General features: G+C 38.1%; 1 protein-coding gene across 1 annotated transcript; it reads right to left on the bottom strand.

Moving 5' to 3' along the window:
- Positions 1-13,513: 13,513 nt before the first annotated feature.
- On the bottom strand, positions 13,514-14,173 carry LOC129250292 (uncharacterized). Its single transcript, XM_054889928.1, has 2 exons — positions 13,747-14,173; positions 13,514-13,674 (listed from the first exon to the last, which is right to left on the bottom strand). The coding sequence occupies exons 1-2, from the start codon at positions 14,000-14,002 to the stop codon at positions 13,514-13,516; spliced, it is 417 nt and encodes a 138-aa protein (XP_054745903.1). The 5' UTR covers positions 14,003-14,173.
- Positions 14,174-27,931: the final 13,758 nt, after the last annotated feature.

Genomic DNA, 27,931 nt, shown 5'->3' with positions numbered 1-27,931 from the left:
ATATTATGTATATTAACCACACACACTCACTTTATGCCTCTCTATGCATACATATGTTTCCAAAACCAAAATTCTAAAATTCTAAGCCTAGCGACTATAAGAACAAAATGCATTCATAGGCGCAGCTGTAGCGGCCATGATTATTTACCCGCGACGGCGCTGAACAGTTTCAAATATTAAAAAGCATACCAAAAACAAATTCATTGATAAGTTCGAGCTCATATTTCTACGAGCGAAGTATTTTCATTCATAAAACGTGCCGCCCATATGCCAATTTCCTCGACCATTCGAAATTAGACAATATTGGAATATTTCGCGTTGAATTATTTGCCAATATTTGGCAAATCTTGAATTTTTGTTATGTCGAATGGTCGCGGCTCCGTATGTATGCATCAATATATGTATGTAAATATGTCTTCTAAATGCTCGACAACCGCAGCTGCTGAGCGTTGAGTGCGCGCATAAGCATACAGTAAGTTATAGAAAACTGCAGTAGCATATAAAAAAGTTCTGTGTCGGACATTTCAATACTAGGACAAAATTTTGAAACAATTACTTTATGCTCTCTGATAGTAGGTAAATAGTTCATTAGTATAATACTGTACGTATGTAGTTCTGTAGCATATATCTGCAAGGTTAGAAACTTACTGTGAAATCAGAGTATTTTAAGGTTGCTGTACATTTTTGAAAGTTACGGTGCATACAATGCTGTGGCTATGAATGTGCGCTGGACTTCTTCAGAAGTTTTAGGGAATCGTAATATTTTTTTGCTGTGGCAAGTGCACATACCTACACACATCATATAAATCGTTTTTCAGTAAGAGCGCTTCAACTTTTTTTTTGAATAAAACACAAACGGTTTGACTTTTTTAACTAATTTTTTTTTTATTATCGAGTTTGAACATATACATTTAAGTATGAAATTCGATTTCTTTTGCATGACCACCGCGTGTACGTTTTACGAAGTCCAATCGTTGAACCCAATTTTCGACCACTCTTTTGCATAAATCGGCCGAAATTCCAGCAATTTCGCGTTCAATATTGGCTCTGAGCTCACAAATCGTCGCCAGCTTGTTACTGTAGACCAATGACTTCATATAACTCCAAAGAAAATGGTCTAGAGGCGTCAAATCACACGAGCGCGGCGATCATTCGACCGGTCCATTTCTGGAAATAATGCGCTCATCGAACTTACTCTTCAACAAATCAATTGTAGCGTGTCCTGTGTGGCTTGTGGCCCAGTCCTGTTGAAACCACATGTCGTCTAAGTCCATACCATTCAATTGCGGCCAAAATTAATCGTTTATCATGTCGCGGTATCGATTTCCATTCACAGTAACGTGGCGATCGTTCTCGTCAACGAAAAAATATGGGCCAATCACGCCGCCGGCATGTAAACCGCACCAAACAGTGATTTTTTCGGGATGCAACGGTGCCTCATGAATCACGTGTGGATTGCTTTCTGCCCAGTAACGCATATTTTGCTTGTTGACAAAGCCATTGAGCCAAAAGTGAGCTTCATCACTGAAGATGATTTTTCGACTTCAAACTTTCTTAACAGAACACGCATTTTTATAATAAAATTCAATGATTTGCAATCGTTGCTCAAGTGTGTAGCGTTCCACGATGAAATGTATACTAATGAAGTTTACAAATAACAAGCGAAAAATAAAAAATATTGCGTCGTTCGCCCTCCCTATCGGAAAAAAGTTGAAGCGCACCTATTGAAAAACGCTTTATATATGCGGATATGAATATACATAAATTCACATATTTAAATTTGCATATGCTATCTTCCTGAGTACCTGGTAATGAATCAATTCTCTATGAAGGTTTGATTTGGTTGAAGGATATTCAACACAGTTTTACAGAAGATGCCTTAGACAGACATAATTATGTATATATTTTTGGATGATTTGCTCTTTCTAAGTCGCTTTTGATCTTAGCATATTTGTTTTTTATGATAAAGTGCCTATAGCTAGCCTACAGCGCTAACATTCTCTCTAATATTTATAAACATATATATAGGGTGGGCTATGTAAAATTTGCTTTTCGAATCGGCTATAAAAAAAAACCAATTAATATTTTTTCAAACTTTTTTTATTTTGAAGATTGAACATTGTCATTTATGAATGAAAAATAATATCGTTCAAATGACTGTCACGACTCGCTTTACAGTAGGCCATTCGATCAACCCAATTTTTAAGCACATTTTCGATTGTTTGGGCTCCAATTTCATGAATGGCAACTTCGATTTCGTGTTTTAAAGCATCAATCGTCTCTGAATGGTTCGCATGGCATTTGTCCCTAACGGCTCCCCACAAAAAGTAGTCCAACGGGCTTAAATCACAGCTCCGAGGTGGCCATTTGATATCGGAATTTCGGCTGATTATTCGGTTTTCAAAAACGGTAGCCAAAAGTTCGAGTGTAACTTTGGCAGTGTGACAAGCTGAACCATCCTGTTGAAACCAAATGTCGTCCATGTCATCCTCTTCAATTTTTTGGAAACAACTCGTTGAGCATGTCACGGTAACGCTCGTCATTTACTGTAACCGCGGCTCCTCGCTCATTTTCGAGAAAAAAAGAAATGGCCCGATGATGCCGCCAGACCAAAAACCGCACCAAACAGTGACTGGTTGTGGATGCATTTGCTTCTCTACAGTAACGTGTGGATTTTCTGAGCCCCAAAACCGGAAATTTTGCTTATTGACGTAGCCACCGATGTGAAAATCAGAAAAGAAGAAGAAGACTCGCCACTTTGGAAATAGGTTTTCAATATTGAATTCAAATGAACAAATCTATTCTGTACGCAAGCAAATGTAAGCTAATGTAAATTACATATTTTCACACTTGCGTATCACTCCCTCCCTCTCATTTCTCTCCGGCAGCCATATTAATTAATTGAATACTATTAACTTGTGGTGAAGTAATTTCTGAGTTGAATTTCTTACCCGTGTATTGTTAGAGCCCAAAATGAGGAACGGGCCGGGACTGCGCCTTCTCTATGAATTTACGTTCTCTGGCAATATAGTGATGGAGTGACTGGATGATGAACAAAGTAAAACTTTACAGAACTTCATAAGACTAAATAAAAAGTGAATTATTGAACTAATGTAAAAAAAACATTATATTTTACATAGCTATAAACATAACTATAACATCTCTGGACTGGAACCCGCAAGGGAGCAGAGGTCGCGGTCGACCAAAAACACTTGGAGAAGTTCGAAGATACGCAAACTAGCAGATGCCGACATCTCATGGGACGGTGCAAAAACAACAGCACAGAACCGTGTACGTTGGAAGAGTCTTTTCGAGGCCCTATGCTCCCGAGAGGAGTGAAAAAGGTGAAAAAAACATCACATAGGAGAGGCTAGAAAAATGTCAGGAAGAAAGAATTAATATATAAATCATTTATTTGGAGACTTTTCACCAATTTGCTATCAGGAGAATAAAACGGGTACAAAAAATGTTTCTTAAATATGCTCATAGATCTTCAAGATTTTGCCTTTTATAGCTCACGCTTGTTATTAATTGGATTAAAGTCGTTTTGGTGCAGAACGCAGATTCTACCTCTTTCTCTTTGATTGTGCGTTTCTTTTGCAACGCATTAACTTTCTTATTCCGATGAGAACTTTACCCTTTTTATCTCAAGATATTCAAAACGAGTTTCGAGTCCAACGCGCTTATTGCTCGAACTCTACGTAAATTTAATGCAATCTCGAATTCCAGATCATTATATTTTACAATAACTAAAAATCAATTTCTTCTTTCATTATTTAATTCGCTAATATAATGGTATTCTTTCTAGTCAACTTGAATTTCAGTTTTAGCTCGTTTTATTTTTTGTTCTATTATTATACAGTAAATCTTATTGATTATTGATTTACTGTATATAATTATGTTTTTTGACTAAATTAAATAAAAGTAAATAAATAATGGACACACTGATCACCAAATATGCTAGGGTGGCGTCACTAAAATTGTCGAATTCGCTTCGTGATGGAACCACGATAAGCCTCATCTCATTCTTCTCTCCATCGTAACCAAAAGCGATATAGAGCGTAGCAGCGGTAGAGCGTAGCAAAGGAAAACGAAAAAACGAAAAACAAATTTGTTTACGCGATTTTGTATTTATTCTTTCTTTTTTGTATATAAATTAGTACTTATTCTGACACGACACGCAGAGAACGTTAATGTATAGAGAAGTCTCACGAGCTACGAATAGCTATGAATTGTCAGAAATGAAGTCTAACCGCCACCGTGGTGTGGTGAAAGTTTTTACAGACTGCTTACAGTGCATTCTCTCTTTAGTATAGTATATTGGCTCTGCACAGTTTTTGGCTTCTGTGGGAAATCATATTGACAAATGGCCAACGTCATTTTGCCGAAGACGCTGAATTGGAGGCACTGTTCAATTAGGATCCGTGTCAAACGCAAGAAGAGCTTGCTTCAGTATTAGGAGTTACCCGCCAATCCATTTCCAAGTGATTGCTTGCTTTGAGAATGATTGAGAAACAGGGGACTTGGGTTCCTTATGAGTTAAAACCAAGGGATGTTGAACGTGGTTTTTTCGCATCGTGACGGGTGATGAAAAATGAGTTCATTACAGCAATCCAAAGAAAAGAAAGTCATGGGGACTGCCCGGTCATACTTCTACGTCGTCTCTTCGGCCGAATATTAACACTGCGAAGGTTATGCTTTGTATTTGGTTGGACCAAGTTGGTTTTATTTATTATGAACTGTTAAAATCAAGCGAAACCACCACTGGGGTTCGGCATCGATTTCAATTAATGCGATTGAGCCCACCACTGCGCGAGAAGGGGCCGCAATAGGCGGAGATGCATGAAAAAGTGATTCTACAGCATGACAACGCTCGGCCTCACGTTGCCGAACCCGTTAAAACCTACCTGGAAACACTGAAATGGGAAATCCTACCCCACTCGCCATATTTTCCAGATATTGCGCCTTCCGATTATCACCTGTTCCGATCGATGGCACATGGTCTAGCTGACCAGTAATTCCATTCATATGAAGGCATCAAAAAATTGCTTCATACGTGGATAGCCTCAATAAATGAACAGTTTTACCGCGACGGCAAACGAGATCTACCAGAAAGATGGGAAAAAGTAGTAGCCAGCGATGGGCAATACTTTCAATGATTCACTTGTAACCATTTTTTCAGAATAAAATTGTATTTTCATCAAAAAACAGCGAGAACCTTTTTTGCGCACCTAATATTACTCCCTTGACGAACGAAATTTTGTTGATTTTATATTTTCAAAAAAGATAGATATATTTGAAATAAAAGCACCAAAATTTAATATCAAAGTAACATTAATGTTCTCTGCTTTTATTTAAAAAGAAGATTGCAACAGAAACAAAATAAATTGTAAAATTACCTCAAATTTTGGTACGTGCGTTTTAGTAAATTTAAAAAAATTTTGTAAATTTAAAATTTGATGAAAATTGTTGCTAATTTTTTGTGTTGAAACTAATTTTAGACGACAGACGACGAACACCAATTTTAGAGCGTACAAGTGTTTTGGTATATTGATATATGTACATATATATAAATATATATATTATGGTACATATATTTGTACAATAGTTGAATTGAATTCTTATAGTGTTACATATGTACATAAATACATACATGCATACCATATATTCATATATCTCAATCGAAATGGTGCTACTCGAAGGATAAAAATTATTTAACATTTTTCAAAAATAAACTCTCACGCATCAATAATATCACAGTGCAACACATAAAATGTGCACTCCATTTTGACTTCAGTTTCTGAAAGTACTTATCGAAACTAGCAAAATCTCATTTGGGTTTTTCTAGATTAGCTCGGATTCTAATTTTATTACGTCATGAATATTTCCTCTGAAACTTGATTTTGAGCAGTCTTTCTTTTAAAGAAAACGTAATTCTTCTCACATCTATATATCGTAAAATGATTGGAAGTTATTTTCTTGTCTTCAGCATAAATGTGCGTAAAAAATAAAAGAAATACTAGTGGATAATTATTTGAGAATCAAATTTTAAATGTCAAAAATAATAAAAAATTGTAGTTTACTCTATCAGTTCTTGGTAAAATATACACTTTATATAAGTCAATCGATTCGTTTCTATTCAAGGAACCTTTTGTCATTAATGTTTCCCGTGCTTTTGTTACCAAGCAGTTGAGTTCGTTATTATATATTAAGTAGTTGCTACATAAAGTACAGTACGTACAGTGTTCATCACGTACGAAAAGAGCTTTTCGGTACGGTTTGTTTACTGCTCTAGTGAAAGGAGAGAAAAAATTTGCAACTCATCGACTAAGATATTTTTTTCGTCTTTTTTTTTAACATCTTTTTTCTGTACTTAGTGCACTTGTATTAGTACCTAGTATTATAAAGAAATTCTATTGTGAAAATGTAAAATAACAAGTGCCCGAAAATAAATGAATTCTGTTATGTGTGTGGTCATATAGTGCCTAAAATTGAAGGAAAAGAACGAAAAAATTTGTTTTCTCAAGAATTTAAGTTGGCCTATACGAAATATTTCGATGAATTTGATACAAGTGGTGAAGATTTTACGCCAAATACAGTATGTAATATTTGCTATAGCAATCTTTAACATTGGTTACATGGACGAAGAGCAAAGTTGCAGTTTTCCAAGCCCGTAATCTGGGTAAAAGAATTCCCAATTTCTCTGCTGGGAATAATAAAAAAAAGTTAAGAAACAAAAAATATATTGTTGCTCTCACTGCTTCCCTTCCAGTGTCACTGTCTGCTGATTTCGAACCCCCTAAAGCTCCAAGTCTGGATACTTTGTCTGCTTGGATGACAACAAACAGTTTAACAAATGCATCAAATTTTCAAGACTCCGATTGGTTACCAAATTTAGAAGATGATCAACCAAAACCTTTATCGCAAGACGAAATGGATTATATTGTGGCAAAGCTTGATTTATCACAACGGAATTCTGAAATGTTGACCTCATTTTTGAAAAGTAGGAAACTCACAAAGCAGGATGTTAGTGCCACGGCTTATCGGAAACGTCAAGTTGAATTTCAGGATTTGTATACCATTGATGACAAAAATACATTTACTTACTGCAATGACATTGTAGGTCTAGTGAATAAACTGGGAATGCAGTATGTCGCTGGCGACTGGCGATTATTCATAGACGGCTCTGTTTCAAGTTTAAAGGTTGTGTTGTTGCACAAAACTAACAAAAAACCGTCCATTCCATTAGCATTGGGTACAAATATGCACGAAACGTATGAAACGCTAAAAGATATATTAGAGAAAATTAAATATAATGAACACAAATGGAAAATATGCTGTGACTTAAAAGTAGTAAACATTTTGCAAGGTGTTATTTCTAAGGGTGGTTTTCCAAAATATTTTTGCTTCCTTTGTAATTGGGATTCGCGAAGCAAAATCGATCAATATCAATGTAAACACTGGATAAAAAGAACTTCTGAAAACGAAAAACGGCTAAATTTATTCAATAAACCTTTAATAACAAATATTGATGATATACTATTGCCACCACTCTATATAAAATTGGGAATTGCTAAGAAATTAATCGAAGTGGCCGTCAAACATAGTGATGAAGTCTTTGAATGCCTAAAAAACATCTTTCCGAAACTAAGCAAGGAAAAAATTAAAAACGGTATGATTGCTCTTTTGAATATTTTTCATATATTTCCTTATTTACTCACGTTTAAAAAACTTTTCCCACAAAAAAAACAAAGTTTTATTTTTCAATTTATCACCTGTTAAATTTCAAGGTTCTTTAGGCATGTAATGGTTAAAACTTTAGCTATTTCAATGAAATTTTTTCACTGCCTCTAAAAAATATTCTTTTCTGTGATCTATTCACATTTCAATAATTTCTTTATAAATGAATTTTTATATTTTTATCAGGTGTACTCAATGGTCAAGATATCAGAAAACTAATGAAAAGCGAAGAATTTAGTAACGTGCTGACAGACAATTTCCGAAAAGCTTGGAACGCACTGAAAGCTGTAATCGAGGAAGTTTTAGGAAAAAATCGTCTACAGCAAGACAAGGCACAGGAATTGGTGAAAACAATGCTCCATTATTTTCATGAAATCAAAGCATCCATGACATTGAAATTACATTTTCTGCATCATCACCTCAATGAGTTCTTAAAACAGTTGCCTACTGAATCAGACGAACAAGGAGAACGTTTTCATCAAGTTACCATGCCAATGGAAAAACGCTACAAAGGAAAAAGACTGGATGCATTACTTGCTGAAGTGTGTTGGTGGAGTCATAAGGTATCTCAATATGAAGATAAAGGTACCGAAGACACTAGATTTGAAGGACATGATGAAAGAAATATGCCCTTAAATGTTTTATCAACTTTAGATGAAGAAGCAGATTCAGACCATCAATGTGAACGACCAGTGAAAAAATCGAGAAGGTCCACTTCGCTTTCAATGGACGCTGACTAATATTGTGTTTTTCACAAAGTAACATCTTAAATTTTAAATATAAAATAGTAGTAAAATAAATGGAAACTTTTTATTATAAGATGAAATAATAAACTTTATATATAGAAGTGAGAAAAATTACATTTTCATTGAAGAAAGTGCTCAAAATAAAGTTTTAGATAAAATATATTCAAAACACTATAAAATTGGAATCCGAGCTAATACAAAAAAACCCAAGTGCAATTTTGTTAGTTGTGACAAGTACTCTCAGAAACTGAAGTCAAAACGGAGTGCACATTCGATGACTTCAAAAATGTTGTACAGTGTATATTTTTAAAGCTGAAGCCTGAGAAATCCTAATATCATATTGAAACTACGATGTAGAGAATACAGAAGGTAGCGCCTTCCGAAAACAAATACTAATTTTTGGCGAAAACAAATACTATAGGCTCGTCTTCTTGTGCCTCTATCTGGGCGGCTTCACTTTGTTGCACTGTGTTGAGGTCAATCTTTATTTTTCGTAGAACGTTCTCGATGTATTTCATTACCACGTTCCAGCTGTTCCCACGTTTGAGCATTTTCTTAATTACGTTGCTCAGCGTGATGTCGCCAATCTGCTCCCTCAGAGCATTTCTTTCCGCGAGCCATCTGAATTAAGATGTAGTTCACTTATCCGAAGCTCATTTGAACCCATTTGTCAATTGATGGAATAAGTTTCGCCGTCCATCTGCCACTCGGTTCAGTGTCCCATCGGCTTTGCCACCGCAGCAAGGTTTGGCCTCTCCGTTCTGGGAAGCTTGTGATGACGTTTATCTTCTTGGAGTCCCACGCATCCATTCGTTCCCGGACCATGAGGTCGATGGGTGTTTGACCTCTGATCATGAAAATTGGAGCGCCTGAGACAGTGCGGTAGGCTGAGGCAACTCTGAGTGCTGCGGTTCGTTGCACAGCCTCCAGTGCTTTGCGCTTGGCTTTGCAGTTTAGCACAATTCCCCATACTTCGCTGCCGTACAAGAGAATTGAGCTTGTGGCCGCCATAATTGGCTTTCTTTTGCTCTGTGTTGGCCCACCGATGTTTGCCAATAATCTACTTAGCATACCCGTGACCTTTGCTGCTTTGGTAGCCGCATGACGTATCTGGGCCCAGAAAGTAAGCCTGCAGTCAAGTTGAATACCTAAGTATTTTACTACTTTTTGGGTCACTAAGGACGTGTCGCCTATTTGCATGTTGATCTCGAGTGACATGTGACCTTGTGTCATACAGATGACCTCGGTTTTATGTTTGGCGAGCTCCAAGCCGTGGTCCTCAAGCCATATTTGCGTCCTTATTATGGCTTGGTTCAGCTTCATTCTAGCGTCCTAAATATGTATCTTCTGGCATTTCTATGCTCAATATCCCATCGCAGCTCAGATTCCAGAGATCGGGGCCGAGAATACAACCTTGAGCTACGCCAAACGTTATCACTTTTGTTTTCTGACCATCTGGTGTATCGTACAGCAGTTCCCGCTCGCTCAGGTAGCTCTGGAGAATTCTTGGCAGGTATGCAGGTATTCGAAACCTTTCTCGTAGTGCCTTTATAATGTCTATCCGTCGTAGACTGGTAAAGACGTTTCGTACATCAAGCGTTGCCAGGACAGTGATGGGGTTCGGGTGGTGGGGTCTGCGTTGAGCGCTGCTTACTTCCCCCTCTATTGCGCCAAGGGTTGATTTTCCGCATTGGAAACCGATCCGCCTTGCTGACAATCCTCCTGCTCTCTCAACAGACTATGTAAGTCTACGCTGTATGAGTTTTTCAAACAATTTCCCGGCGCTGTTCAACATGCAAAGCGGACACCAAGCAGACGGTTGCGCTGTGTCCCCCTTACCATTACTGATCAGCATCAGTTTCTGTATTTTCCACAGCTTAGGGAAGATGCTTTGAGTAATGCATGCATTTTAAACGTCGTGCATCACATCTGGTCGGCATTCAGCCACAAGTTTGAGTGCTTCAGCTGGGATGCCATCTGGACCTGGAGCTTTGTTTCTTTTGAGGCTCTTCTGAGCTCTGCGATTTCCGCCGTTCACCAGTACACATTTCGTCTTCTTGAGCGTAACCTCGCGCGGGGCGCCGATGCGTCACAGCTTTTGGCAATGCGCTACATCATGGCGCTAGAAACGCTTCAGTGTTCACTTTGGCCATGTCCCATTTGGAGCGCCCTGATCCGGTATATGATATACTGATGGTCATGTCACTTCCCGTATATTCTTCAAGAACTTTCCACCCCTTGATTGCCACATCCAGGCTATCAGTCACTAGGGGGATATCCGGCGTGGTGTGTTCACATCCTGGTCTACTGGTAGTGGCGTTTCCTGTGTTAGCAAGTCGCAGTCTGGCAGCCATGTCAAGTACATGACTTCCCCGTGTGTTCGTAGTAGGGGTGCCCCACTCGACAGCCTTGTTCACCTATTTCGCGAACTTTACCCTCAATTAGGTCCAGTTTCGTTCCAAACTATTCAATACTATCGCTGGGAGTAAGGTAGACTCTTAGTATTGTGAAGAGTTTATTTTGAACGTATGTGTAGCAACGACCGGTTCCATGCTGTGTGACGGCGACTGCGCTACCACTTCGAACCAGGTTCCCTTGGCTAATATTTGCCTCATCACTTCTCAGCTAGAGGGCATCTCCTTGACCCTGGCAGGTGGTCAGTGCAGTCGCGTTTCGCGTGTACGCAATAAATGCAATTGGGAGCTGCTTTGCAGTCTTTTATTTTGTGCCCTGCTTTCCCGTTTCTGTTGCAGATATCCCTTCTATCAGGACCACTGCAGTTTGCTTGTGTGTGCCCTATCCCAAGACAGCGACAGCATCTCTTAATTTGCTCGCATGGTCGCATCTTTGCTCCGATCCAACCGTTTTTTTTATCACCGATCTCGATTAGCTTCGCGGTCCCTTCTGCAGATAGCGTGAGGAAAGCACCTACTTGCTCCAGCGCATTCGGCGCGGTTACCCTCGTCCGTATATGTTCCTCTTAATTGGTAAGTAGTTTAGGGACCTCTGTTTCTATCTCCGCCTTGGCCGTCAAGGAGCCGAGACCGCGATTGAAGCCATATCCTGCACAGTGATTTTCAGCGGATTCACGTACTCTGGCGTGACTTTCTCTTCCCTATCAAACTAAAAAAGTATGGTCCCAGCCTTCGTTTTCCTGATGGCCCTTACCTTGACTGACTCATCAGTCGTAATCTTTGCGCGCAATTCCTTCAGTACATCTGCATAGCTATGGCCTTCTGCGGGTTTTATCACAACAGTTTCTGGCTTTGCGTGTTGTGTTTTCGGCTTGCTCATTTTGCTTGGCTCGGCTAGCTTATCCTTCGGCTTCTTTCGGTTGCCCCTCTTGGTAACTGTCTGCCAGCCTTCATCCGTTTTCTCAGGATTTCCTTTTTTGTTCGTTGTGGGTCTATTTGCCCTGGCTTTTTTACAGCTCTCAGGGGCAGTCGGGCTGGTTCCCATTCACTTCGGGTTCGTCGTCGCAGAGGTGGAGTACCTGTTATTTGTTTGGCAGTGTTCTTATGGTCGTTCGAGAACGACTTTCCGTCTTCTGGTGCCTTTCACAAACGTCTGTAGTTAAGCGTTATATCTAGCAGCTCAGGCATTTTGAGTACTCCAGCTTTGATTTCATTGCTAGTGTTCTTTTGACGTCTGAACGCTTGCTACATAGCCCTTGTCACCAACTTACATTGGGAGATCGCATTTCAGTAGCGTCGAAGGACGCGCTCTCTTTCGTGGGGATCGTTTCTGTTTTGCCATTCGCTGGAATGGGAGTGACGAGCCGTTCTGCCACTGCCAGAGTGCTGGTGGGCGTATACTGCGCTGATTGTAGCCCTCCAACGGCGGTATTGGAGGCATCCTTTATCGGAAAGCTTATGTTGCTGTCCCCGTTGCCGTTTGCGGGGCTATCAGCTTTGACATTTTTGAATGCCGTGCGGGCTTCTCCGCTTCCAGCTGCATTAAAGATTGGAGCGATCTTTGCTTGCGGGGATCTTAGTAGTAAACTACTTTTTCTGAAGACCGCTCTTGCATTCACATTATCATTTCGCCTATTTCTAATTCCCTCATCTGTGTTTCGATCGGTGGTTTGTTTTCTAATTTGGGTATTCATTTTCAAATTCTTTGCAGTCCCGACTTCGGGTCGCTTTCCCATGGTTATCTATGCTAGCAGGGAGGCCATGCGAGGGTTGGCTCTACGTTTCATGGGCAATAGAGTTCAGGGTCAGGACAGGAACTAGTCAGGATTTCTCAACTGAGCCTGCACCACCAACTTAATGGTGACGTGTAAGGAATGTACCCGAAGGTTTGCCAAAGTTTTAACGGGACGAAGGCGATTGTAGCATTAGCCTATCAGCCATTTAGGTGAGGAGTGACCCTCCTGTACTGAGGTGATAAAATACTACTTTCACCAGCCCATAGACCTCCTAATCTAATAATATTTCCCAGTATACCGTAATCAGGATCTTACTGGTCTCGATCTTGATGAGCTTTACAGCCCTGCCGCTGGAGATACTCGGAGTATGTGAGGCCTTTCGAGTCGAACGCCTTCCTCCCCTGCTAAAACAATTCTCTTTCGCATATGCATGTGTAGAATTGATGCCCTAGCCTATGTACGTACATATTTGTATTCTAAACTTCCAGCAAAACAATGCTTATTAGTATACACATATGTAGGTACATTAGACCGTATCACCAAAAAAAAGTCGACCGTAGCTCCCCTCATATGAAGTGTTTTTGAAAAACAATAAAAATTTTTTTTTTTTGTTTTCTAGCAACCCTAGCTCATGCGTTTCGTTGTGGTACTTACCCACCATATCTTTGTTTCTACCACCCTAATGTAACAACCTAATATCAGTTAATTGAAGACCGTAAAAAATCATAAATCTTTGGCGAAAAAGTATTTCGATTCAATTAGTAGAACCAGAAATATAAACAATTTATTTTTAGTCTAAAGCCAAGAAAAAGTAAATTTTATTTATTTTCCTCGCTCGCGAAACAGTTAATGAATTGTTTGTATTGTAACGGAAATTTTAGTCCATAAAATTTTGTCGGGATTCAAGCTTGCTGTATTTCTGCCGGCTCTCGAGCTTAGATAAATTGTGGCCCATGCGTTGTTCATCGGTGGCCGCCATTGCAGATTCATGAACTGTATGAACAAATCGCTCGGTATTTTGGGAATGACAAGGATATGCTGTGAAAAAGATCAGTGAAAATGCCGATAAAAGAGAAACAAAGAAAAAATAATGGTTTTCGTTGAGCATACCTGGTAATTCAATTATTTCATTGGAATATTGTAATGCTTCGAGGTGATCTTTCGCGAAGAACTGCAAGCATGGTGGTTCAGCCGGTTCGAATCTATCCCAATCTATTACATTAAAATATTTGTCACTCTCGAAATTTATAAAATTATCCTCTTTCGGACCAAACATTTGACGAATACATCCATTAGCTTCTCTGCGGGCTGCTAAGATCTTCGTGTATCTATCTGAACGTACGAATGGATCTGTATCGGTTATCATCGATATCAAAATATTTTCTGGGTGCAGAAAGTATGAGTTATTTTTTATGACCGGATGGACAATATTTTGAATGTCTTGTGGCAATTGGCGAATCCATGTGATGTATTTGAAAACGTGACGACATCCGTGAATTGCAAGTGGTTGGTTTTTAACCAGAAACCAGAAAGGAGCATAAACTTTTACAATGAAGTCAGCAAGTGTTTTGAGTGTTATTGAGGGTTGCTCGCAAGTTATATAATAGCGAAGAATTCGAGACGCTGTTGTCAGCCAACGGTCTGTACTCATAGCACCGGGCTTCTCGCTTGCTAAACTCTCGTCACACTCTCCTGTATGAACAGCCCGGACCATACGATATAAATATAATTGGTCGCTCCGAATATTGAAGTCCTCAATATTATCTGGCATGTCCCCATTGGAATGCGTTGGAATTTTTTTTTAACCTAACAAAACAAAACAGTTGTTGTTGGCAGTTGGTTTTTTAAATCATAATCAACAAAACGCATTTTTAAAGTTTTTGCAGTTTTTAACACGCACCAAGTAAAATGACAATTGATTATGATGTCAAGGGCAAAACATAAAACAGAAAAAAGTAGATAAACAATAGTCCAGTTAATTTATAAAAAATTAGGTGGAGCATGCCGAAAAATGTATAAAGAAAATAAGGCACCTAATGTATGGCTTTCAACTAAAAACAAAATTGGTTTTATTTCGAGTTCTACTGAATTAATTGAAGTACTTTTTTCGCAAAAGATTTACGATTTTTTACGGTCTTTAATTTGCTGATAGCAACTGAGATATGGTGGGTAGGTACCACAACGGAGCGCCTGTGATCAATGAGCTTTTTTAGGAAAAACCCACTCCTTGAGACAAAAAAATTCGTGTATCACACTTTAAAATCCGACAATAAATGCCGAAGATATGAAGAAAAATGCAATTGGGCGACATCTAGGGTTGCCACAAAACAAAAAAAAATTTTTTTTTTAAATGGTTTTCAAAAACACTTCATATGAGGTACTTGCACTTTTTTTTTTGCCTGTAGGGCGAGACGCTCTAATGTACATACAATGCATACACAGGCCACTCACTTTATTCCTGTAAATGAGTATGTCGTGCAAAGCTAAAATTAAACTATTTTACAGTACAACAAAAACTTATTATCATAATATTCATTGATAAATTCGCGATCATAGTTCTGAGAGCAAAGTACTTTCATTCATAAAACGAGCCGCCCATATGTCACTTTTCTCAACGATGCAAAGAAATTTACATCTAAGATTGAACATATTAAATCAAAGCAGTCAATAATATGCCAATATTTGGTAAATCGTGAACTTTTGTCATATCGAATGGTCGCAGCTCCGTATATGTGTTTGCATCAATATATGTATGTAAATATGTGTTCTAAATGCTCGACAATCGCGGCTGCTGTGCGCGTCTAGTGCGTGCATGTGCATACAGTAAGTTGCAGAAAACAGCACAAGTAGCTTATAAAAAAGTTCTCTGTCGAACATTTCAATACTGGAGAAAATTTCGAAAAATTTCTTTATGTTCTCTGACAGTAGGTAAATAGTTAATTAGTATACTGCTTACGTATGTTGTTCTTCAATTGATAAAAGTGCACAAAAACATATGCATACATATATCTGCAACGTTAGAAACTTACTCTGAAATTAGAGTATTTGATGGTTACTGGTCATATTTGAATGTTACTGTACATACAATGCTTTGTTTTTTATGATAAATTGCCTGTAGCTAGCCTATAGCGTTAACGTACTTTCTTCCTTCATACAAACGAATTTTACTCAATTGCTGTTTAATTTGACCAGTTGAGTATATTTCTGTTAACTTTTGGTGAAAAATTTGTCTGTGATGCACCACTGCAAAATTCCATGCGTTCCCGTCATTGAGACTTTTCTATACATTTTTTTTTTTTTTTTTTTTCATTTTTCTTTATTTATTGAATCTTTCTTGTATAAGAAACTAACAATAAGTTTACAAATCTTATATACTAGAGAAATATGTTTCCTTGCCAGTGCTAAGAAACGAATTATTTGCTCAAATGAACATATATTTACGTATATGATTAAATCGGTTGTGAATCTCCAATTCTTCATAGCTGGGAGCTGGAAAGGACGGGTTTCCAGTCTCCGATTCTTCCTAGCTGGGAGCCGCAAAGGCCTAGTTTCCAGTCTCCGTTAGAGCTTCCGTTGTCCCTCATGTCGATTGTGAAAATGATGTTGTTTTTTGTTTTTTTTTTTTCGAATGTGATAGATGTGGTTGGAGGAAGTTGTGGACGGACTCTCGTGTGAGATGAGATCATTAAGATAGTGCAGACTTGAAGATGTCTCTTTTTTTCAATCGTGTGTGACCTTCATCTAAAAGTAGATTTCGCGCTAGTTTATTGGGATGGTCTTCTAGCTTTTGTAGGTATTTTTTGCTCAACCGTGCTATTTCATCGGCTACACGAGGTATGCAAATATCTCTGTGAATGTTAGCGTTCTTTATATACCATGGAGCTCCCGTGATTATCCGCAAGGCTTTAGATAGCACTCTCTGAAGTTTTTCGATATTTGAGGGCGTAGCCGTTCCCCATATTTCTATACCATATGTCCATATTGGTTTTAGCATGGCTTTATATACAGGATACCGCACGAATCGTGCTACAAAAACAAAACGTAATAACTTTTTTTCTAATCAATGTATTTAACTTTTTGTTTTTTTATTGTATAGATAATTCAATTTTATTTTATGTAACTAATTAGTTTTGAAAATAATAGAACGTAAATGACCTCCATGCTCATTCACGCATATGCGACACGTGATGAGAAAATTGTTCATTGCGCACTGAAGGGTTGAAGTCGGGATCGCCTCAATTATTGTTGTGATGGACTGCTTCAATTCAGTCAAATTACTTGGTTTTGCTTTATACACCTCTTGTTTGAGATAACCCCATAAAAAAAATCTGGTGCAGTGAGGTCAGGTGACCTTGGGGGCCAGCGGAAAGTGGAATTTCTGGATATCAATTTATTTCTAAATTTTCGTTGGAGCTCCTCCATAACCGGTCTGGCTATATGTGCAGTTGCTCCATCTTGCTGGAACCAAATGCTGTTAAAAGGGTTACGTCTTCGCCGCAGTTCTGGATAAAAAAACTCCTTCAACATGTTTAAATAACGGTCCCCATTTACAGTCGCTGTTACACCGTTTTCTTCGAAGAAGTATGGCCCGACAATGCACCTTGATGAAACTGCGCACCACACTGTGACTCGTTCTGGGTGCAGTTCCATCTCATGGAGTATTTGCGGATTTGATTGACTCCATATACGGCAATTTTGCTTGTTTACATTGCCGTTTAGATCAAAATGGGCCTCATCAGACATAAACAAGCAATGAAGTTGTTGTCTTCTTCGGCCATTTCAATAATTTTTTGGCAAAATTCCAGGCGAATAGGCAAATCCAGAGGGTTTAATTTGCTTGTGATTTGAACTTTGTACGGAAACAAGTTTAAGTCATCATGAACTATCCGCTGCAATGACCGTCTGCTAACTCCAATTTGCGCCGACAAGTTACGAGTCGAAACTCTTGGATTTGCCTGAATTGACGATGCTACAGCCGCGATTGTGGCTTCGACCCGAACATGGGGATCTCGATGGTACGGTCTGCGTGCGATGCTTCCGGATTCAGCAAACATGTTCACCAGCCTCATAATGGTCCATCTGCTCGGGGGAGTGCCGCCAAACTGCGAGTCTTCTATCTAAGTGAATTCCGAGATATTTTATTTCGTTTTGCTGTGGTATATTCTGGCCATTTATTGTAACTGCAGGGCAAGTTTCTTTTCTTAGAGTAAAAGTAATATGCACGCATTTGGTTTCATTAACCTTTATTCTCCAGTTTTTAAGCCATACTTCCGTTTCAAGTATATGCCTTTGTAATATAGACGTTGCTACTTTTGGGTCTGTGTGAGTGCAAAGTATTGCAGTATCATCGGCAAATGTTGATGTCATTGTTTGGCTCGTCGTTGGCATATCAGATGTGTATAATACATATAAAATAGGGCCCAGAACGCTGCCTTGTGGAACTCCAGCGTCTATTCTACAATGCCGAGAGAAAAAATCTTTTTGCTTTACAACAAATTCTCTATTGGTGATATAGTTTTGCAGCAAGAGGTGTACATTCGTAGGCAGTAAACTAGTAATTTTGTGAATTAGGCCGCGGTGCCATTCTTATCGAATGCTTGTGCTACGTCTAAGAACAGTGCAGTGCAGTACTGTTTTTTCTCAAAGGACTTTCGTATAAATGACACAATGCGATGAACTTGCTCAGTTGTACTATGTTTTGCTCTGAATCCAAATTGGTGTTGACGAATAATATTGTTATCTTGAATAAAGGGCATTATTTTCTGCAAGAGCAACTTTTCAAATAGCTTTGAAAGTATGGACAATAGACTAATTGGCCGATATGAGGATGCTTGACTTAAGTCTTTCCCAGGTTTACCAATCATAGTGATTTGAGATAATTTCCAAGCTTTTGGGTAGTAGGCAGTACGAGAGATGGCGTTAAATATGTGCCTGATATGAAGTATGGCAATATTGGGAAGCTCTTTTAGCATTTTTGGGGTGATTTTGTCGTAACCTGGTGCTTTTTTAGGTTTAAGTTGATTAATAACTGAGACTATGTTATTTTTTTCAAACTTTATTGGCTTTTTTGGTGATTGCAATATGTCTAGTGGTAAACAAGTAGTTGCAGAAGACTGATTGGGAGTGAAGACAGATTGCAGATGTTCAGCAAATACACACCCTTTTTCAGAATCCGTACGTGCCCAATTACCATTTCCTAGCCGAATTGGTGATTCGTACTGTATGGGCCGATTTATATTTTTTGTGGCCTTCCACAATGCGTAATCTGTTTGGTCAGTCGGAGTAAGATTAGAAAGGAAATCATGATGATGCCTCTCCTTTTCTTTTTTAAGGGCGCAACGCAACTTAACTGTGTATTCATACAATAGTTTCTTGTATTTTGGAGAACGATATTGTTACCAAGACCTTCTCAGCTCTCGTTTCTTTTTAACTAAGTCTTCTATAGTCTCATTAATGTTTCGCTGAGAGTTAACACGACTTTTATTATTTGTGGCCACTGCTGCCCTAGTAGCTCCATGCATTAGTTCAGTCAATGTATATATCTGCCTATCGATATCAATATCACTATTTAAAGAAACATTGGTTTCTATATGAGTGCTAATGCATTTCTTATATTTAAGCCAGTTTATGAGATTGGGATGGGGGAGCTGATTACCCGCTGTTCTGGTGCAAGGACTACCTTCCGTGGTTATAATAGACGGAGAATGGTCGGAGGACAATTCCAGGGATGAGGACGCTGTTACAATCTTGCGATCAATATCCTTTATAATACCAAAGTCAATCAGGTCAGGCATCTTCTGACGGTCAGATGGCCAATATGTTGGCTGTCCTGTAGATACAACATCAAGTTTTGATCTTAGTATACAACTAAAAAGTTTTCTCCCTCTAGGTGTGACCAGTCTAGAGCCCCAATAGTGGTGCTTGGCATTGAAGTCCCCTACAGCCATAAACTTTGGCCCAAGTTTGGCAAAAAAATCTTTGAACTGTTGTTCGGTTATAATTTGAGGAGGCAGTACACAGCTGCGATAGCCATTGTACTGGAAAATTCTTGCAGTTGAATAATAGTGGGCTGAAGGTATTCTTCATTAAACTCCTCTAGTATACTGTGCTTTAGACGTTTGTTTATTAATATCGCTGTGCCACCACGAGCCATGTTTCTAGGATGTTTTGTATCATAGAAAAGATATTCCGGAATTCTAAAATAATTTATATCTGTAAGATGAGTTTCAGATATAAGCATAATGTCAATGTTATTTGATAATAGAAAATTATAGACTTCGAGCTTGTGCTTGGTGAGACCGTTTGCGTTCCAATGACAAATTTTGATTCTGTAAATTAAGGTTTATTTAAAAGGGTTTGCATTAAAATGGTTTGATTTCTAATCAGATCCTGTATCATGCTTTGCATTCCAACCATAAATTGATTAAGAGTTTGCACGAGTGTTTGAAGCATAGATTCTATACGGCAATTATTCATGTTATTTGCTTCCACATTTGGATTGGTTTTCAGGACGTTTGCATATGATTGGTATTGTGGTTGTGCTATTGGTTGGCGACTAAAAGAATTTAGATTTGTTACTGTTGTAGGTGGGACAGGTTTTCTATTTGGCAGCAATTCTTTTTGTTTTATTGATAAAAATACAGGACAGCCCCGATAATTAGCAGTGTGGTTTTCTCCACAATTGCTACCTTTTTTAACACTTGCATCTTGTTTTGGTTTGCTACACGTAGATGTGGAGTGTAAGTCACCGCATATCACACACACGCGTGGTAGAGTACAGTAGCTACGAGTGTGGCCAAATTCCTGGCAGTTTGTACATTGTACGGGACTCCGACGTTTTAGTGGTTCTTCTATTGAAATTTTACGATGCAGTAGATAACGTAGGTTGTAAATAGGATGCACTTCGCCTTTTTTTAATAATTTTGCTGATGGCTCAAGTTCTATACGAAACATTGGTTGCGGAACTTTGTTCCGGTTTTTTATATTAAATATAGACTTTATTTCGAATCCCGCTTCTTCAAGTGCTCCCTTTATTTCGGACGGATCCACATTATGCTCAACTCCTTTCAAAATTACTATAAGGCCCTTACTGCTTTTAAGCTGATACGTGTAGTACTCTTTCTTAAACAAATCGAAATTATTTACTAACTTTCTAAAATTTTCTCCCTCGTAGATTTGGATTTTGGTCTCATGTATGTTGCCTTTCATAACAGAAACAACATGGAAATTGTTTTCACCCAATAACTTTGCTAAATTGTTTACAAGAGTGTTCGAATTTTTTTCTCTTAAGTATATTGGGGGCGGTTTAGACTTGCTGCCTGTACTTTTGCTCTTGGTTATTTCCTCACTGTTGTCTAGTATAGCAAATCTATTCTGGCACAGGGAGCCGTCTTCACAATTTTTTTTTTATTTTTTCTCTTTGTTTATCAACTGTTTGCTTTTGCGGACTTAGTTTACGCTTTGGCTGAATGTTCATGTAGCGGTCTAACCCAGTCTGTATGACCGATTGTTTAATTTTACTCTGGTTTGGGCAGTTACTGATTAGAGCTTCCGTAGAGCTTTCGTGAGAGAGCTTTTCTTCTTGAGCTGTGGCTGTAGATCTGCTCACAGAAAAGCTTTGCTTCGACCACGGATTTGCTGATTCTGTAGAGTCTTTAGAGAGTGTACTCACAATTCGATCAGAAGTTTTTCCGTTGGTTTGCGAAATGCCTTCTGACTGCATTTGCGAAACAGAGACAATTTCGGTTGCGCCAAAACTTCTTGTAAGCGGGGAGATTGTACGCCCGTTTTTGTTCCCGTTGAGGAAAGCTGCTGCATCGCCGTTCTCATCAATGCTGGCTGAGCGAACGCGCACTGGCGGCGGAGAACGTCGGACACTCATCTGTTTGCACTTTTGGTTTTTTGGTGTTTTATTTTCGTTGATTTGGTTATTATTTAATTTATTTTGTTAATCCCGGAGTAAACCAATTTCACTTAGGCGAAACACGACCGGTTTAATTAGGGATCTTGGTTTTAAATACTTTGTATATGCGGTTGTAAGCGATTTTTTAGAGAGCGTTTTAAAAACACGTCCGTTCTGTACAACGTACACACAAAACAAGTGCATCACAGGATATCTTAATTCTAATTTAAATTCTAGAAGTTGGTTTTATTGTTAAAAATTATTAAAATAAGGCATTTTGTATTTTTATACTTCGGTTGGTAGTAAATAAATGGATTTTAGCTGCTGTCCTACTCCGGGCGGTGAAACGAATCCTAATTTTCTCATATATAAGGATTCAGAAATATCAGAACTAAAAACAAAGAAGAAAATGAAAAACTCGAACTCGAAAATAAAAGCGTTGCTAATTATAAAGAACGAAAGTTTTTTTTTTTGTTTATTTTCTACATTAATCATGCATCTGTCATACTGACGTCTAGTACTTTTACTAACAATTAGTTAGGAAAATTATTAAATATATTTCATCATGACCAGTGCCAAGACGAATACACCGATTACATTTTAGGACAGCAATTAGATTTTGCACAGAACAATCATTTTAGCATACGAGAAATTCATATTCAATTTAATAGGTCAATTGGTCGGTTTCTCTGCAGACGTCGTAAAGTTCTTATTTCAAGTTGAGAGAGTGTATTGACTTCTTTGTTTTTGTGCTGGTTTATTTCGTTAAAATATCTTGATCATATCGCCTTTATTTCTTCTTCGATTAAGGGTATATTTAACGTTGTATGAATGACATAATTTTTTGTGTACCTGTCGGACATTGTTACTTACGAAAAAGATTTTTGATTGTTGTTGTTGTACTTTGTTTATGTGAGTTCTTTTTGCAGTTCCCCACACTTGAAGTTCGTACGTCCAGATTGGTTTAATGACCGCTTTGTATACTAAAAGTTTGTTGCAAATCCTGAGCTTAGAATTTCTACCTACTAGCAAATGCAATTGCCGAAATTTTTCCTTTATTTTTTTTATTTTCTTTTTAATGTGATCTTTCCAAGTTAATTTTGAGTCCAGATGGTTTCCAAGATATTTTGCAGATGTTTCATTTAGTATATTTTTATTGTTGAGCTTAATCGGCATAGCACAACCTCTGTTCTTGTCGTAAATATTACTTGTACAGATTTGTCCTCATTTACTTTTAAACTCCATTTGTCAATACACTTCTTTACATTGTTGGTGTACATCTGTAATTTTGTTGTTGCAGTTGAGAGGTTTTTGTCAGATGAAAGTAAAATTGTGTCGTCGGCAAATGTTGCTATAATTGAATTGGTTTCTTCTGGGAGTGGTATGTCAGAGGTTAATAAGACACATAGCAGTGGTCCTAGAACGCTGTCTGAAGGAACTCCTGCTGTTTTTGGATGTATATGTGAGACTTTGTCATTGTATTTAATGTAGAAACATCGATCAGTAAGGTAGCTCTTGATAATTAAATAATAGTCCAGTGGAAATATTGTCCTAATTTTATGCAAGAGGCCTTTGTGCCGAACTTTGTCAAAAGCTTTTGCGACGTCCAGAAATACAGCAACGCAGTATCGTTTATTTTCCATGTCTGAAAATAGTTTTGTGTAACTCGATGTATTTGTTGGATAGTTGAATGTTTTTTTCGAAAACCGAATTGATGATCTGAAATGTTGTTTTTCGTGTCAAGTATTGGGGTAATTCTGTCATGTAAAAGTTTTTCTGCAATCTATACTAATATTATAAAGAGGAAAACTTTGTTTGTTTGTAACGAATAGGCTCAAAAACTACTGGACCGATTTTAAAAATTCTTTCACCATTCGAAAACTACATTATCCAAGAGTAACATGTATTACATTTTATTTTGGAAAAAAATAGGGTTCCGTAAGATATTTGGATTTTTCGGACACAAACTGAAAAAAATCTTATATATAAAATAAAGTCAACTTTTTGTGTGTGTTCGCTAACCGGCCGTGTCTGCACCGAATTAAACCAAACTTACACACACAGTTAAGAAGGTATTGAAGATGGTTTCCGTATAGTTTGGATACCTATTGGTGGATAGGGCTCGAGATATAGGTCAAAACGTGGACCCGGGTAACCTTCGGATGTGTATGTACAATATGGGTATCAAATGGAAGCTGTTGGTGAACGCTTTAGTTCAGAGTATTTTTCATGCCGCTCCGTGACTAGGGTCTCGAGATAGAGACCAAAATGTGGACCCTAGAATGTGTATGTACAATATGGGTATCAAATGGAAGCTGTTGGTGAATGCTTTAGTACAGAGTATTTTTCATGCCGCTCCGTGACTGGGGTCTCGAGATATAGGTCAAAACGTGGACCCGGGTAACCTTTGGATGTGTATGTACAATATGGGTATCAAATGGAAGCTGTTCGTGAATGCTTTAGTTCAGAGTATTTCCATCCGCTCCGTGACTAGGGTCTCGAGATAGAGACCAAAACGTGGACCCTAGAATGTGTTTGTACAATACGGATATCAAATGAAAGCTGTTGATAAGTGCTTTAATACGGGGTAATTTTCATACCTATTGATGACTAGGGTCTCGAGATATAGGTCAAAACGTGGACCCGGGTAACCTTCGAACGTGTATGTACAATATGGGTATCAAATGAAAGCTGTTGATAAGTGCTTCAATACGGGGTAATTTTCATACCTATTGATGACGAGGGTCTCGAGATATAGGTCAAAACGTGGACCCGGGTAACCTTCGGACGTGTATGTACAATATGGGTATCAAATGGAAGCTGTTGCTAAGTGCTTCAATACGGTGTAATTTTCATACCTATTGATGACTAGGGTCTGGAAATATATGCCAAAACGTGGACCCGCCGTGTCTTTGCACCGAATTAAACCAAACTTACACAAATTGTTAAGAAGGTATGGAAGATGGTTTCCGTATAGTTTGGATACCTATTGGTGGATAGGGCTCGAGATATAGATCAAAACGTGGACCCGGGTAACCTTCGGATGTGTATGTACAATATGGGTATCAAATGGAAGCTGTTGGTGAATGCTTTAGTTCAGAGTATTTTTCATACCGCTCTGTGACTAGGGTCTCAAGATAGAGACCAAAACGTGGACCCTAGAATGTGTTTGTACAATATGGATATCAAATTGAAGCTGTTGGTGAATGCTTTAGTACAGAGTATTTTTCATGCCGCTCCGTGACTAGGGTCTCGAGATAGAGACCAAAACGTGGACCCTAGAATGTGTTTGTACAATACGGATATCAAATGAAAGCTGTTGATAAGTGCTTTAATACGGGGTAATTTTCATACCTATTGATGACTAGGGTCTCGAGATATAGGTCAAAACGTGGACCCGGGTAACCTTCGGACGTGTATGTACAATATGGGTATCAAATGGAAGCTGTTGATAAGTGCTTCAATACGGTGTAATTTTCATACCTATTGATGACTAGGGTCTGGAAATATATGCCAAAACGTGGACCCGCCGTGTTTTTGCACCGAATTAAACCAAACTTACACACATTGTTAAGGAGGCATTGAAGATGGTTTTCGTATAGTTTGGATACCTATTGGTAGATAGGGTCTCGAGATATAGGTCAAAACGTGGACCCGGGTAACCTTCGGATGTGTATGTACAATATGGGTATCAAATGGAAGCTGTTGGTGAATGCTTTAGTTCAGAGTATTTCCATCCGCTCCGTGACTAGGGTCTCGAGATTGAGACCAAAACGTGGACCCTAGAATGTGTTTATACAATATGGATATCAAATGAAAGCTGTTGATAAGTGCTTTAATACGGGGTAATTTTCATACCTATTGATGACTAGGGTCTCGAGATATAGGTCAAAACGTGGACCCGGGTAACCTTCGAACGTGTATGTACAATATGGGTATCAAATGGAAGCTGTTGATAAGTGCTTCAATACGGGGTAATTTTCATACCTATTGATGACGAGGGTCTCGAGATATAGGTCAAAAGGTGGACCCGGGTAACCTTCGGACGTGTATGTACAATATGGGTATCAAATGGAAGCTGTTGGTGAATGCTTTAGTTCAGAGTAATTTTCATGCCGCTCCGTGACTAGGATCTCGAGATAGAGACCAAAACGTGGAGCCTAGAATGTGTTTGTACAATATGGATATCAAATTGAAGCTGTTGGTGAATGCCTTAGTACAGAGTATTTTTCATGCCGCTACGTGACTGGGGTCTCGAGATATAGGTCAAAACGTGGACCCGGGTAACCTTTGGTTGTGTATGTACAATATAGGTATCAAATGAAAGCTGTTGATAAGTGCTTTAATACGGGGTAATTTTCATACCTATTGATGACTAGGGTCTCGAAATATATGCCAAAACGTGGACCCGCCGTGTCTTTGCACCGAATTAAACCAAACTTATGCACATTGTTAAGTAAGTATTGAAAATGGGTTTCGTAAAGTTTGGTTGTAATTCGGAGCAGTGGCAACGGGTACAGCGTTCTTTTGAGCCAGCCATAATGTCGCTTACTTTTTTAACGCTTGGGGCGGAACTGAACTGTCAAATTGACAGTGTTAGTTACAATGTGTCAATATTTCTTTCTGATTTGGATGCCATAAGGAAAAAACGTAAGTGCAACATGTAAAAATTGTTTGTGAATTTTTTTGGAGTGGATTTTGGAACAGTGAATAATTTCTTACGAAATTTGAGAATTTAATGTGAAATCCGAGTCAAATTATGTGTTCGTGGAAAAAACAATTTTTTTCGTTTTTTTTTTTTTTAAATATAAATGGATAATGGTTAAAAAGCTCCAATGCTTAATAAAACATATAAATTGAAACGAAAAATTCATGGATGTTCAGGAAAAAAGACGATTGTTTATTCATATGCGTTGATTTGAAATTTAAAAACAATCTTCTTTTTTCCTGATTTTCAATTTATATTTTATATTTACTCAAAAGCAAATAGAAAAACAAAAAATATTGTTTATGCCAAAGCGCTTGAATAAAGAATAAAGAAATAAATAATATGAAAACCATATATTTTCTGTTCTAAACCATATCTATTCTATTTTAGTGTGCCCAGCGAAGGGGGCCGGGTTTGCTAGTTTTAGATATAGTCGGAAGTAGGCTTATAGGTCGATATGAAGTTAGAGCTGTTGGGGTTTTACCCGGTTTTGGTAGCGCAATGATTTCTGCGACTTTCCATACTTTTGGGAAGTATTGTAAGCGAAACATTGCATTAAACACGTTTCTAAGGAATAGATAAGCCTCAATTGATAGCTCCATATGTGCTTTGCCTGTCAGCATATCATATCCGGGTGCTTTTTTATGTTTAATTTGTGTTGATGCATAATATGACTTCTTGTGTGCTTGTTTTTTCTTATTTTTGTGATGGTATCAGTATTAACATTCCTAATCGTGTCAATTTGTTTATATTCATCGTTCGATAGGACATTTTTCTTAGTGGGGGTTGATGCTTTATCTGGTTTTTAAGTTTTTTGGTACATTTCCACAAGGAATAATTTGTGTCATGTGTATGAGCTAAACTTTGTAGATATTTTTCAATTTCCTTATTTTTTATGTCACATAAACAAGCCTTCAAATTTTTTGTGGCTAAGTTTAACTTCTGTTTTTCCGCAGGAGATCTGGTTGTTTGCCATCTTTTTCTCAATTTTCTTTTTTCTTTGATTTGTTTTTTTATTTGTAAACCTTGAACCCCAGTCAGTATGCTTTGCGTTTAAGTCTCCTCCAGCAATGAATCTGTTGTCTAATGTCTTAAAGTAATCATCATATTGGTCCAACTTTATCAAGTGTCGTGGTGGACAGTAGATAGAAGATATTGATATGGGTCCTTTGTTGTCAACAATTTGTACAAATAGACGTTGCTTGGATGTGAGGTGACACATAGGGCAGTCGTACAGTATGCTTTATGTTTTTTTGATGATAATTTCTGTTCATCCATGAGCTTTTCCGTCGGGGTGATTAGTTGCATGTAATTTATAAATAACTTTTGTCTGTGAAATGTGTTTCTGCAATTAACGCAGTATCAATTTTTCTGTCAATTAAAAACCGCTTCAGCTCTAAATATTGCCGAGTTAGTCCATTTGCATTCCAGATAAGAATTTTTGTGTTATTACTTTCGTCCATTCGAGCTATTCATTAACATTGTAATTGTGTTCATCGTATTAGTCATTTGGGTAATTAAAGTTTTTATCATGTCTTTGAGTTCATCAATATCTCTGTTGTTTTGAGGTTTGCTTGTTAGTTCTGGTTCTATTACCTGTGGATGTGATGAGGCTATTGCATCAGCATAACTTATACCTGGTAATACTGTTGATTTTGTGATGTTTGTGTTTTGGTTTGTTATGA

Source organism: Anastrepha obliqua, chromosome 6 (genome assembly GCF_027943255.1).
Source record: "Anastrepha obliqua isolate idAnaObli1 chromosome 6, idAnaObli1_1.0, whole genome shotgun sequence".
Taxonomy (NCBI): Eukaryota; Metazoa; Arthropoda; class Insecta; order Diptera; family Tephritidae; genus Anastrepha; species Anastrepha obliqua.
The sequence above is the reverse complement of the archived record's forward strand: the minus strand, read 5'-3'. Positions and strand labels throughout refer to the sequence as shown.